General features: G+C 28.0%; 1 protein-coding gene across 2 annotated transcripts; it reads left to right on the top strand.

The window, feature by feature from the left end:
• The first annotated feature begins 7,082 nt into the window (after nucleotides 1-7,082).
• On the top strand, nucleotides 7,083-14,858 carry LOC111032454 (nucleolar protein 14 homolog). Of its 2 annotated transcripts, XM_022312792.1 has the most exons (14): nucleotides 7,083-7,321; nucleotides 7,381-7,527; nucleotides 7,600-7,738; nucleotides 7,820-8,136; nucleotides 8,215-8,363; nucleotides 8,442-8,539; nucleotides 11,415-11,693; nucleotides 11,901-12,082; nucleotides 12,149-12,301; nucleotides 12,371-12,535; nucleotides 12,638-12,973; nucleotides 14,248-14,387; nucleotides 14,452-14,607; nucleotides 14,687-14,858. In XM_022312792.1, the coding sequence occupies exons 1-14, from the start codon at nucleotides 7,181-7,183 to the stop codon at nucleotides 14,781-14,783; spliced, it is 2,499 nt and encodes an 832-aa protein (XP_022168484.1). In that variant the 5' UTR covers nucleotides 7,083-7,180; the 3' UTR covers nucleotides 14,784-14,858. The 2 variants fall into 2 exon arrangements, with proteins under 2 accessions (XP_022168484.1, XP_022168485.1); XM_022312793.1 differs by lacking the exon at nucleotides 7,083-7,321 and having other exon boundaries at nucleotides 7,431-7,527; nucleotides 7,598-7,738.
• The last annotated feature ends 258 nt before the right edge of the window (nucleotides 14,859-15,116 follow it).

A 15,116-nucleotide genomic window follows, 5' to 3' on the forward strand; every position in this document is an offset into this window, starting at 1 on the left:
AACTGTCTCTATAGGAGACCTGGAGGCCCTTGTTGCTTACATACAAGATAGCTTAGACGTGGTAGTTTTAAAAATTTTAAATTAAAACTAAATCTTTAATATATTTACTTTTGTCAGTACAATTATGACTTATGACCTATAAATGTACCTATATTCACATTAATACATAATAAAAAAAAAAAATTTTATATCTGTGCCCATGGACAACTTAATTTAGTGAAGTACAAAGCTTTAAATCTATAATTCCACAATCAAGGTATTATATTATATGTATATTATACATTAATTATACTATTATAGAATTCAAAAATATACAGGTTGAAATTAATAACGTTATTCAATTCAGGGCTAAGCAACCCCACTATTCTATGGCAATCCGCAATCTTTCTAATCAAGTGCAAGGCTACGACAGCTTAACTATCCAAAAAGTTTAGAGCAGTAGCCTATATTGCCTAATAATTTATTTTACATAGTAGATGTAATATGTATCTACTGTATACATTTAGAATATTCCATTCTTTATTATTATTAACTATTATTGACTACTGTCAATAATTGTTAAATCTTTGAAATTTATGAAAAATCTATTTTTTCAAATATGTGAACGCAAAATGAGTAGATACATATACTATACTGACACTTATTTTCAGTTATAAAAATACCATTTTATGATTAAATATTTTTTAGATATGCGAAAATCTATTTTTTTTAAAAAAGGCCAAGGGGGATACATCCCACATACCAACCACTTTCGCAAATATATAGCTCTGTATAACTTATAAGCAAATATAATATTTTATGATATTGTTTGGTATTTGGTATGACTACCTACTCAACTAAAATACATAACGGTATAGGGAATGTTTACTCTCGGAAAAATATCATATCCATGACAATATTAAATTATAAACTATAATACTACATTAATACTTATAAATATTATATTTTTATTACCTATATGGCTATATCTTATGTGTCGTAGTGTTTATGTGTTAAATCTATATGTCATAATTATATATAGGTAATTAAAGTTATGAATTTTCATGACATTTTCATGAATTGTTTCATTTGTGTGTACTTTGAGAAAGGAATATTATAATGTGGGATTATAGAGTGGTTAATGGTTGTACATAAACAGTTGCAGGAAGGATTACTAATTGAATTACATAGTGTGCACACGGTTAACCTAAAATTAAAAACTTGGAAAGATGTTATTTTTTTAGCTGAAAAATTTATTTAGATAAAGACATTGAACATTGTGTTAATAGATGTACACTATGTGTATGGAAGAGAGACCAGATCCGCCTTTAGCCAATTTAATTAAGTGGCCAAAGAGCGTGGGTGTTTTTTACAGGATGCATATTTATTTCTTAAGTCCTATATCTGGATAACGAATTAATGATTAAAAACTATAGAGACTATGGTTATTATGGATACTAAGTTAGTGTCCAGTAACTCATTGAAGGGGTTAAAGAAGAGTTGGTTATAGAATACCTAGTTGAATAGTGAGTCTTTTACAGAGTTATCGTTATGAGCCTGGTAGGTGTAGTATTTTGTTACTTTTAGTACTAGATTTGTTTTGTGAGCTCACCTCATGGCTGTCGACTTTGTTAAGTAGTTGTATTATAACTTATAACAATGCCAATAAATAATAATGTTGAATAGAGTGTAATTGATTAATTTATATATCAACTATCAAGCAGATACAGTACAATCATCGATATTTTCTGTGTAATCTGCAATAACTTTTCTATAACTGAATACGTTTAAAAGAAAAATAATATTTTTCATAATTTCATTGAAATATTTCAAATTCAGAACTCTAACTATATTATAAAATAATTGGTGATTGGTAACAATGAGCCAATGATTCATTATAAATTAAACGACTAATTATATTTCATAATCACAATCACAATCACATTAAACATTTTATTTTATAATAATATTTAGGTTTAGAAAACACATCTTACGTATAGTATCTTTTATAATAAATTCGGAAAATTCATAATAAAATCAGTATTGTCACTGTGACAACTAACAAACTATAATCAAAAACAATATTTACTAAGTAAGGAAAAAAAACACTTTTCAAATCAATCACTTTTAAAACGCATAAGATGTAATAGTAAAATATAAAAATAAAATATCAATAAAATATCAACATAAACAATTAAAAAAATAATATAATTGCTCATAATTAGAGAGCGCAATTTAATGCTTTAAAATCCCTCAAAAAATGCCCTAAATATGATCAAATAATGATTTTATTTATGCCCTAAAAAATTATTTAATGCATAAAAAAAATTAAATTATACCTATTGCAACTAAAAATAAATACATATTCTTCACGTTCTTCAAGGAATTTCATTATATGAATAATTTATTTCATAAAAATTAGTTTTTCTCAAAAACTATCCGTTTGAAATTCAATTTATATACATCAACATTTTAAAAAGTCAAACAATTTACAGGAAAAATGGGATATTCTCATTTGAAAAAATTAAGTTGATAATAAAATAATATAGCCACTGAAGTACAAGAGACTTCTTAAACGTTATGAAAATGTAAGTATATTAAATGATCTTTATAACTACAAAAATGCATTATTAAAGGAATAATGGGGACATGGGGGTAACTGGGTAAGCATACGTCAATGCATCGCCCTATAGCCCATGTGTAAGAACAAATAGTATTAAATAATAATTACTTATGTATATTCATTATTAATTATTAACTATTGTACATGAAGTATAATTAATCAAGTGCCTTGTGTCTTGTACAAAGACCTTATAGTATAATTTGTAATCTATATAGTCGTGTATTGCATATTACATAAAAATAATCATATTATCGGAATCAGTATCGAAATTATACGTATTCCGATCGTAGGTACACTTAGTAATGGCATTTGACGTATTGGTATACGTTTTTGTATTATTATTATTATTATTATTATTATTATGGTACATCAGTGGGCATTGACGGCCATTGGGATTTAAAACGTTTTACAGTTGGTTTTGCAAGAATAACTTAAGTCTTAAGAGGACGCCACACCTGCCAAAAAAGTTATTATTGTGTAAAAATTCATTATTTTTAAGTTTTTTAAGACTTGAATAACTTTTTTTGTTTTTGTTGTATCGAAAAAATATAAGAGACGTTGCATAGTAATTGTTCTCCTCTTACAGTCTGAATATTTGGTAGCTTAGCTTGGGCTACAGTTTGAGCCAGGGACGAATCCAAGGGGGGGGGGGCTTGGGGATCAGCCCCCGGAAATATTATTTCCCAAATTCTTAAAATAATTCTACAGATTCTGATATTACTATATTTCAAAGTACATGTATGTCTGTCGTCTGATAATATACCTAATATATTATTATACGTATCATTCTGGAGTGCAGAAACTAAGATAGTACCATCTTAGTTCACGGAAGACAGTTATTCCAATATTGTAATTTTACATTAACAACAATTTGTGTTCTCTGCCCCGCCAGATCTTTTCTCTGGATCCGTGCTTGGCCTGAGTGGTTCTATCCAGCGCAAGACAGTTTTTACTATGTTATACCTTATACATTTCAACATTTGTAAGATGAGGAACACATGCGGGTGTGGTGTCCTCTTAATTTAGTAAATTATAATATTATATCCAACAATAATATTGAAAAATATAATAATATTTTGCTGTACAATATAGGTGACGAGTGTACTGTGTATTTCGTCATTGAGAAGGTCACTGCGTAATGGATATGTTAAAACTAAATTTGAATTCAATTATAAAAGAAAGATCCTGATGGGATTATTTTAATATTAATATTTAAATTTAAAAGGATGTTCGTAGTTAATTTTTTGGTTGTAGCCGATTATTTTAAAAAGTACTGAGAGATGACTCCTTAAGCCCCGGCCCTCAAAGTACAAACTAGATCCATTTGCTACCAGAAATTTCTCTATAGTATGGATTATCAGATCATGTTTTCTATACAATAGAAAAAGTGTCTTCAGAGCTTAGACTAAAAAAAAACACATTCATCGCAAAGTTCTCAGAATCTAAAATAACATATTATCTTAGGCACCCCCTCTATAGAAGTTGAAGTCATAGTTTTTCAAAAGTGTTGATGTGTTAATGAAGTTGATTATTATTTTGATCGAATTGGGGTGAGAGTTGAGGGCTGATGATATTATTTAGTCCAACAGAATTCTATTTTAAGGTTTTCAAAACAGTGGTATTAAACTTAACATTGCTTATTTCATACTTGTAATTTATAAATTCTATACAGTACTACTATTTTATAGCATAATATATATATATATAAGATATATATGTATATATAATAGGAAGGTACTACTGCTGCACTTTAATTTAATATTTCAATAACAATCATTGAATAATAATAATAATACATCATTGTTCATCGTTCAAAATGCATTATGGAACCCCCAATGGTTTTAAATAAACTTTAGGTAAGGTTTCATTCATAATATTTGGTTTGGAATAAGCGTGAAGACATAAATAATAACAAACTAATTTATAAATCACTCACTATAAGATCTAACCTCGAAGTTATTATTAGCATAACTATATGTCCCATACTTATCTGGTAGATTTCTGTTATAATTTACTATTTAGGCATTGCATTATATGTCTTGACCTTAGAATCATTATAAATACACAAATTTAGTAAATGGGTACCTACCTATTTATATGGTAAAAATCAAAATTGTCTTTAATACTTAGTTTAATACTTTAATCCATTATGATTAATTTATGAGTTAAACTCACTTAGACTATTATGTTTGAGTAAGAGTGTGATTAGTGGGACCATAATATCTGTTAAACACTACGCTCAATAATTACTGAATATCGGAATAACTACCAAATCCGAAATACACAAGGTACCTACCACGATGTACATAAGTATATTCTCAAACATCGTAGGATAATACTGTATATTAGTATATAATAGCTATAATTAGGTACCTACGTATTCAATAAACAATACAGTTACAATTATTCAAAAACATTTAAATAAAAGAATACAAATTAGAAATATGTTCTGAAACAGATTTTAAATAATTAACTAATTTAATATATATATATGTAAATTTAAAATTGTAATGAAAATAGTAGGTGCCTATAAGCTATAACCTATATAATATAAATATGTCAGTAAATATACAGATTGTTCACACTATATGAGATAATATAATATACTGATACATACTTGAGGTGGACGACCTGGAAATTTTAAATGAAATATAGCGTTTTCTGGAGGTGAAATGGAGTACCTACTTACCGAATCGGGGATATTATCAAGACTCTAGAGTATAAAATTAACATGAAATTTTGATGAATACAGATTAATCATACATTTAAAACTTGAGAAATTTACGTTAATTTTGTAGGTACCTAGTACCAATATTAGAAAAAAACATATCATAAACAACATTTTTTAAAAGATTTAAAGTCTATCCAAAGCTGTAAAGCAAAATATTGGCGATGCTATTTTACAAAAAGTAAGTAGGTAGGTACATGTGAGTACCAAATTAATTACAAATGGAAATTTTCTCAAAATGTGTAAGTATCTCGGTAGGTCCTAATTATTTTCACCTCCCAAAAATCCAATTTCAATCCAAGACCGCAATCAGCTGAAATATTTGGTGGTAGAGCTAGAGAGACACCAGCGTAAACACGCAGTATATAATTATTATAATTTATAATACATTGTGTGACAACTAAATTAAAAGCATTTTTTGTTGTGTCATATATTGTGCTTTTAGTTACGAAATACCTGCAGCTGGTATTAATGCCCTATTATATACTATAATACCATATGGGTAGGTTCAAAAATTGCTTTGGATTATTGTTAAAAATGATTTAATTAGTAAAATAATAACTAATATATTTATAAAAAATATTAAATATTAAATATTTATTACAATTTACATTCTTATTACCAAAATAAATATTTACATTTCATTTTTACCTCTTAAAACTACAAACTAGTTCCAATTTTTTTATCAGGAAGCATGCTCAGAGTTGAAAATCAAAAAGTTATTTTAACTAGGTAGGTACCACCCAAAGAAATTAAAAACACAATATTTTAAAATCAATGAATTCATCCCCCTGCTTAGAATCGAAACTTAAAAGCTCTTGAAGAGGATCTATCAAGGTCATCAGTCGTAAGTTCAACACCCAAAACTACACCACTTCGGGCAATGAACATAATACCACAGAATAATAAACTATCTTATCACTAAAATACTGAATAGATTTTTCTATTCCTTGTGATAAAATAGATTGAAGTTTAATAATAAATGTTTAAATTAAAAAAAAATAATATTATATACCTACCTATCATAATATTTTTATGAACAATATACTTATAACATAAAAGAAAATAATATACTATTAAATATTTTATCATTCCAGGTTTCTTCTACAAAATGTCTTCACAATGTAGGTAGATAATAGTCGTGGGGTATAGAGGTGTATTAACAATAAAAAAAAAGAAGGTAGAGAAGTAAATTTGATTTCACCAACGCGTTGAGCATAAAAAAAATAACAATTCCCAAAAATTACTTGGGAAATGAACAACATTCTCTCGGTCTCTCCTAAAGTTTAAATGTGTATACCGCTCATAGACCGTATACTAAGTGGGTATACCATGGTATAAGGCAGGGGCTCTCAATCGGTGCGAAGCTGCACACTACAACTGTGCCGCAAGAAATGTCATACATATATAGGTTATAAGTTATAACTATAAGGCGATAACTATTGCCTTTATCGAAGTTGCCGAAGTTGTTGTGGTTGTCAAGTGCGTGAGTGTGCAGTGAAAACTTGTGATGTATAATAGTGTACCGTCACGATATAGAAAAGATCTTCTCTACATTGTGTGTACCATAAACGGCGTGAACCAAAAAAGGTTGAGAGCCACTGGTATAAGGTATATGCATAAAATATATGGTTTCTTTTCTTCTATCTTATCAGGTTTGTCTATGATTAAAAAAACATGCTATCCAACGTTATGATAACTCATAATTGTTATCTTTATAAACAAATTTATTATCGTTATCATCAAAATAGTAGTGATATTTCTTATTTTCTTAACAAAATAACACGTGAGTTGAGTTTTAATTTTTGAATTAAGTAATTTACTACTGTTATATTTGCAATTACTTTAAGATGAAAATTAAAAAAAATAAAGAAAAGCAACTTAATCCATTTGAGTTACACATCAACAATAAGAAGTTTACGATATTAGGTCGTAAATCCAAAAATGAAGTGGGTAAACCTGGCATTGCTCGATCGAAGTCTATCCAAAAGGTACATAATTATATTTTGTGTCATAATTCATTTGTATTCATTTTATGTTTTAATTTCAGAGAAAGAAATCATTATTGCTTGAGTACAAACTTAAAGACAAATCAAATAAATTTGTTGATCGTCGAATTGGTGAAAAAAATCGAGCAATGACAGCTGATGATCGTGTTATTGCTCGATTTACTGCAAGCAGAGTTAAAGCTCAAAAAGTATGTATTATTGTTATTTTTATAATCATGATAATTATAATAATTTCTTGTACATAATTATATTTTTAAAAGAAAATGAAGTATAACTTGGGTGAAGAAGAGGATCTTACTCATCATGGTCAATCATTATCTACCATTGAAAAATTTGAAAAGCCTATGAGTGATGATGACTCTGATTCAGATGATGATCGTAATGGTGGAAAGCTGGCAGGTTCTGAACGAATTTGTTTTTTACTGTTTTATTGCATACCTATTGTATTTTATTTTATGAATAGTGTCTAATTTTATTTAGCCGAGTTTGTTGAGAAAGCTCATTTTGGTGGAGGTGTCTTAAGTCGAGCTGGTGAGGGCGAAACTAGTCATCGTGATTTGATTGATAAATTGATAGCCGAATCTAAATTGAGGAAGTATGAAAAAAAACAACTTAAACAAGAAACAAATGAGCTGACTGAACAATTAGATAAAGATTGGAAAGAACTCATGCCTGTTGTACCTACAAAGAATCGTGGGGAAACAGATGTTGAAGACGAACCTCCTACTAAAAAGAAAGTTGATAAAAATTCTTATGATATTTTAATGAGATCATTAAAATTTGACCGCAGAGGAATGGTAAACGATTGAATTTTTATTTTTATAGTCTTAACCAATCATTCTCAAGCTTATTTTATATATTTATTTATCTGGCAGGCTAGTGATAAATTAAAATCTGAAGAAGAAATTGCCAAAGAAGAAAAAGAACGACTGGAGAAATTAGAATCCGAAAGACTAAAAAGAATGAAAGGAATTGAAGATGATGGTATTGTTAAACACCGAAGTGCTGATGATTTAGATGATGGGTACTTAATATTTGGTTTTGTATTACGTTTTAATGGTTTTGAAATTATTATTTTCATAGTAAAATAACTTATGTTTAGTTTTGATTTTGGCGACGATGAGATACAGCCTTTAGCCTACAACTCTGATGGAAAACCACTGAACACTGATTTAATTTCCGTAAATGAAGAACAAAATGGTAATATATACTTAAATTTTATATGTTAACAATAATTATTCCCTGTGTCTAGACATCCGACCAGGTAAGATTTAGGACAGCCGACCAATGTCAACAACTTACCTAAACAAATAAACAAAGAATAATTATATGAATTATACAGCCTTATATTGGAGTGAGGTATATTATTATGTATTTAATTTTGTGATATACCTAAACTTGTAACTCAATAATTATTAATTAAGATTTTTTTAAGTAAACAATATTCATACATAGGGGTCCTTGTATTAAATTTTCAATATCTAAAGCCGAGAAAAATAATTTGGACCAATATTGGTAATTACTCATTTGACGTACAATATTTGATATTATATAATCTTATATTACAATAAATCATAATCATTTTATATCAAGAATATAAGGTAGGTACATAGACTAATAATATACTATTATACTATCACCATTGTCTATGTGGTCCAGTTCATCGTCCTTTGATCTTCATAAGTACAACGGTTGTATGTTTCAATGATTGTTTGCTTATGTCTGATAGTTCGTATTCTGGTAAATGTCATTATATTATTATAATAATAATTTAGGCAAATTTTGTATTCTTATGTTTCCAGGCTATAATAAATATAAAATAAATTAAATCAAGTAAAAATCAGAAATGTTGGGTAGATAATTAATTGTTAATCATTTAATTTTATTATAATTTTACCATCATTGGGGGAATTTATAGAGGATAAAGAGTATTGATCAAAATCTATTTATCCAAATGTATATAAAATGCTACATTTATGATTTATCACTTTCTGTTCCAAGAAGTTCCGCATCTAATGTAAGAACAGTAAACAGTTTCAGCAATGCGTTAAACTTATTTAGGGTCAACTTATAGTACTAAATCTATCCTCTAAGTTATCTATTACACCTAGCTTTTGAGAGATTTATCAAATGTTCTAAATAAAAAAAATTTTAAAAAAATGCCAATACTGAATGGAGGCTTAAACTTTAATGACTCATGCATTATTATTATTGTTACCCATATCAATTATTTGACTTTCACTTATATTACAAGACAATTAAAAACTTGAATTTGTAGCTAAAATAATGTATTTTAATGTTTACCTCATTCCGCTTTTTTATTGGTTTGTATACACAGTACACACACTGCAATAATCAAATAAAATATTAATAGGAGTACATTTACATTTAGTAACAATAAATGTAACATATTCAGGGTGTGTGGAAGGCATAGGCCCCTACTTTTTTTACTAATTATAAAAATGCTAGAGCTGAATCCCCTCCTAACTTTAAGGTCTATTTGTGTGTATGGTTATTCGCCATATTAAATAATATTGTTTAGATAAAACGATTTCATTAGTCATTATTAACCACATTTAAATAGCCACCTAACCCACAGAATAGTTGAATATTTTGAAATTTGAACTTAAGTTAAATGTTTTTATTTTTACATAAAATGAAATTTTTGAATTCTGTCCAAGGGCTATTGCAAAGATTTATTATTATTTATTTTTTATTACTAGACTTGCTCCTGGCTCATGCAAGGTTAGGCTTTGCCTGCAGTGGCGTGGCGACAAGATTTTATAGTAGGGGCGAATACATTTTTTTGGCACCCACCCACGTCTCACAGATTTGTATATCCCCCCCCCCACCATAATTGTATTACAAACCTCTAAAAAAGTTATTATTTTTATTTTTATTATTAACCAATTCTAAATAATTATAATAATAATAATAATAATGGTAAATAAGAATTCTAGAATAGTATACTGCTGTTGAATGACAAATGTCATAAAGGTAAATTAATATATTATTTACCCTTAGATATCACCCACTAACACAAGCACCCACCCACCCCTGGGTTGTACTAGGGGCGATTGCCCCAAAATATCTACTTCGCCACGCCACTGTTTGCCTGCATAAAACCTTCTAGATTTTACAACGACTAAAACACAGCTAATTTATTTGAACGCATATTACTTATGTTAGTACAATGATACATTAAAATACAAAAATACTTAATAATTTATTGACAAAAATTTTTTTTTTTGATAAAAAAATAAAGTTTCATACAATATACATACAATAAAACTTTGGGAAGACATTTTATGATGTATCAATAAATTAACTTAATTTGTTTGTATTTACCATTAAATAACGAATAGTGGGGGATCAAATTTGTTGGGGTCCCCGGACGCATGCCCACTCATCCCCCCCCCTAAGTCTGAGCTGAGGTTATATCGCAAAATCAAATCAAATATAATATACTATAATGATTATAGTCTGTTCAAAATGAGATCGTTACGGACGGCCAAATAGTGCGTATGGGCGTGACTTTGTTTTGCTGCTTCGGGCCGACATGCCGTCGTCGATGAGAGCATTGCACTATTTTAGAATCGACTGCCAACGAGTTCAAATAGTTTAAAATGTACAGTACCTGGTATAACGCATGCACGCACATTTCCAAGCACGGCGAAAGCACTGGCGGCGACCGAAGCGTCCTGAGAGAATACGTCAAGTTGAATCAACAAGTGGCCTACGCGCCTCCGACGAAAAGTGGTCGCTGCTGTGTATCGATCTTAATTTGAATAGACTTATAGATCGTAATTTACTAACATATGAGTTACAATTTTATTCCAAAATAATATATAACTATTGTGTTCTGTTAATTTATGTATATAAGGTTTTGACGGTCAAGTGTACCTCGTCTTACCGACCATAGTTGGCCGTACATAGTGTTAATTATTTTATAATATAATACTTCTATGTTATACATATTTATTACCTATAATTACTAATGATAAATAAATTACCATTGACTTACACATTTATTTTAATTTTATTTAATATCTCAATAATTATAATAATTTTCTAGGCTTAAGTGATGATTATTCTGAAAATATTGATGAAAGTGAAGATGACAATGAAATTGAATCAGATGAAGAAGTAGAAGATGATAGTGAAAATGAAAACAATTTAAATAATGATATGAGTGATCTTAAAGAAGATGATGCGAGTTCTAATGAAGAAGAAACAAATACATCTACCACAAATACGGATAAAAATGAATCAACCAAATTATTTGCTAAAAAATTGAAGGATAAAAAAGTTTTAATGGATGAAGCAAGACAACAATTACCTTATACTTTTATAGGTAATGTTTATAAATTATGACTGGTATTTAGATTGCTATCCTAGAAGATATTTATAGTTTTTAATTTTTTTTAATATTTATTAATTTATTTGAAATGTAACCGATTATAATATTATGTAGGTCTTGTAGAGGAACTGGTAAAAGTTAATAAAAGTAAAAAAAATTTTTAGAATAACTCAACTAATAAAATGTGTGTTCAAATTTCAGTCGCTGAATCATACGAAGGATTTCAAGAAATATTGGAAGATAGATCTATTACAGAGCAAACAGTAATTATTGAGCGTATGATTAAAGTGAATCATCCAAGCTTAGGTAATGATAACAGAGCAAATTTACAGCGGCTGTATCCATATCTTTTGCAACATTTAAATGATAATTCTTGTTCTATAGTGAGTGTTATACTTTACAACTTAAAATTTGTAGCTTTTTATACTAATTATGTTTGTGCTCTTTAGGATGGTTGGAAGATACTTAATTCATTGTCCCCACATTTGTATGACCTAACGCAGTTTTTTCCGGAACACGCGGCCAAATGTTTTATTGAAGTATTGAAAGAAAAACATACTGATTTTATTGATTCTTCGCTAAAACAGATAACTTCAGATATGGTAATATGAAAATAATTTAAATATTGTTTTGAATTTGTATTGAATTATTTTATTTTATTTTTGTTCTAGTTGATTTTTTTTAAATTGGTTCCTCTATTATTTCCTACGTCTGACTATTATCATCCAGTTTGTACGTATGCTGTAATGATAGCAAGTGAAATTTTATCACAAACCAAAATTAAAAAACGTTCAGACGTAGCATCATGCTTATTGTTAACAACAATCTTATTGGAAGTAAGTGTGATTCATAAACATAAACTAAATTAAACAATAATAAAGTTATTTCTAATAATTAGTTGTGATTCAAAAAGTTTTAATCTTATGTATTATGTTTAGTATGTTCAGTTATCCAAAAGATACATACCTGAAGTGGTAAATATGTTACGAGGCATGTTATTAATGACCACTGACCACAGTTCTATTAGTTATGTGCAACAATTCAAGCCTAACATGAAAATACTAACTGTAGAAAATAATGAAACTCAAACAGAATGGTCAAAAAAATTGAGCATAAATGAAATATTCAGTGAAAAAAATATAGACAGTGTATTTAAACTGACTTCATTATTTGTCATATTAGATTTGGTATTTAGGTTTAGCAAATTATGTGAAGATATACCTAGTGTTAATGAAATTTGGGCACCCCATTTGTCAATTATAACTACGTTAAAGGTAATTTCAGATTTCTTATTTTCATTGATTCTAACATTGTAATAAATTTAAAAGCTTATTGGTACATATTGCAAAATAGACAATTAATTATTGTATAGTTTTAAAAAAAGCTTAAATTAAGAAGCAAATGTTAATGTTAAATTAATTATGTAATACATGGAATAAACAGACGTCTCACTCTAACGTGTCGACATACAACGCTCAAGAGATAGCGTTGTTAACCATGTGTTGCAGCACCAATTGGTCGTAATTTTCTGAGGTTTTCTTATAAAACATATTTTGCTCGTTTCAGGAACATGGGTTATTGAGTGGTTAATACAAACATCTATCAACAAAATTATAGAGGGGATTCAAATCTGGTTCTGTAAGAAGCCTGATTTTTGATATCTTTAAAACTTTGTAAAATATTTCATGTTTAATAATGCCCAGTTTTTTACTATTTTTAACTGTTATTTTTAGGACATATCTTTACAATCAAAAATCGAGCTTCTTATTGAATCAGATCTTAGTCTATACAATTCTGTTCATAGGTATAAAATAAGCACTCAAGCCAACTGATACAACTCTATTCAACTTTATAGCTCAATAAATCTACTAAGTAACCCTTATTCTTGGAATGCTCAAATATGTTTTTTAAGGACATTTTTCGTATACATATTTTGATGATACATCCTCTTAATGATAACTATGAAGAATGATATCGGGAGAATAGAAAAACAAGATAAACAGTTAAAGCAACTATGTGAAAGGGAAATACAATAAACAATCATGAGACTAATGAAGTAAAATCACTGTTAAGTTTTTTGATGTGTAATACGTAGAGGAGAGATAATTTAAAGAAGGGCAAAACAGAGTAGCTAAATAATTAAATGAGACAATGACAGTGAGTCACTGACCAAAGAGGAGTCTTTTTTTTAAAGTTATATTTTGTAATGTTAAATTATTTAATATTTTGTTCGGTAAAAATGCATCCTATTGATTAGTGATTACAATGTTTATAAATTATAAAGTATTTTAAATAGTAATTTATAAAGTATTTAGGTATACTGTATTAAAAGTCTTAACCTTTTTTATATCAATTCCTGCAAATGCACATTTTTGTAAGTCACAAAAAGTAAAATATTTTTTTTTATAAATACAAAAGTTATTTGAAATCAAACTTATTTAAGTTTATTTTTTAGTTAGTCAAAATATCCATCATCATTTTTGTTTTTAAAATAAAACTTGTATGTTTCTGTATCTATTTTTTTTTTGTATTTTATGTATTTTCTTAGATTAATTCTGACCAAATGAATGCTCAAATTGATAAAACAAAGCTGCAGTTACAGATGATCGATAAAAAATTAGAAAAACTTCAGACAATATCTAATAGACCAAAAGCACTTCGCTTGTATGAACCTAGAATTCAAAAAATGTATGTTTCAACCATTAATATTATAATAGTTTTACATATTATTTTTAATATTCGTTATTAACAGATACGATGGCCGAACATTCAAAACTGAATCTAAAGAAAAAGCTGAGAGATCAAAACTTCTGCATCGATATAAACGTGAAATGAAATCTGCTGTTCGTGAAATAAGAAAAGATAACAGTTTCTTGTCTAAACTCAAGTACCATGAACAGGCTAAAAGGTAATAAAAATATTTTTATATTTTATTATTGCTGTTAAATTTTGTTCTTTATTCTATTAATATTGTCATTATTTTTTAGTGATGTGGAGAGGCGTAATAAAGTTAAGCAAATCTACAGTTGGGGTGCTAATCAAGCTCATGAAATTAACAAACTTGCTAAAAAAAATAAAAAATAGAACTTCTACAGTTCATTACTTAAAATATTTTTGTCAACACACCAATGAATTAATTATTATATGGTTTCTCATTTTCTTAGTTTGTGTTTTTATTTAATTATATAATTATGTTCTTGTATCAACTTAATATTTAGCAGTTTTAATAATTTTAATTATAATAAGTGTTTTTTAATCTGAAGGTTTGAGCAGGGCCTAAAGAGTAACATTTGTATGGTAATTACATTATATATTATAATTCTTGTTAGTATAACTGATTCAAAACTTCACATTATGTGATTTCTTTTAGTAAAATTTGTTCTTTTGAATATCAAGTTTCCTTAGTAAAGAAGTTTC

This window comes from Myzus persicae, unplaced genomic scaffold (assembly GCF_001856785.1).
Source record: "Myzus persicae strain clone G006 unplaced genomic scaffold, MPER_G0061.0, whole genome shotgun sequence".
NCBI lineage: Eukaryota > Metazoa > Arthropoda > Insecta > Hemiptera > Aphididae > Myzus > Myzus persicae.

What these genes read in the sequence shown, in the direction of transcription:
- LOC111032454 (XM_022312792.1), top strand. Translation starts at nt 7,181, where the DNA reads ATGAAAATTAAAAAAAATAAAGAAAAGCAACTTAATCCATTTGAGTTA. An exon ending in AACAGATAACTTCAGATATG is followed by an intron (nt 12,302 to 12,370) that starts GTAATATGAAAA and finishes TTTTTGTTCTAG; the next exon opens with TTGATTTTTTTTAAATTGGT. An exon ending in CAATTATAACTACGTTAAAG is followed by an intron (nt 12,974 to 14,247) that starts GTAATTTCAGAT and finishes GTATTTTCTTAG; the next exon opens with ATTAATTCTGACCAAATGAA.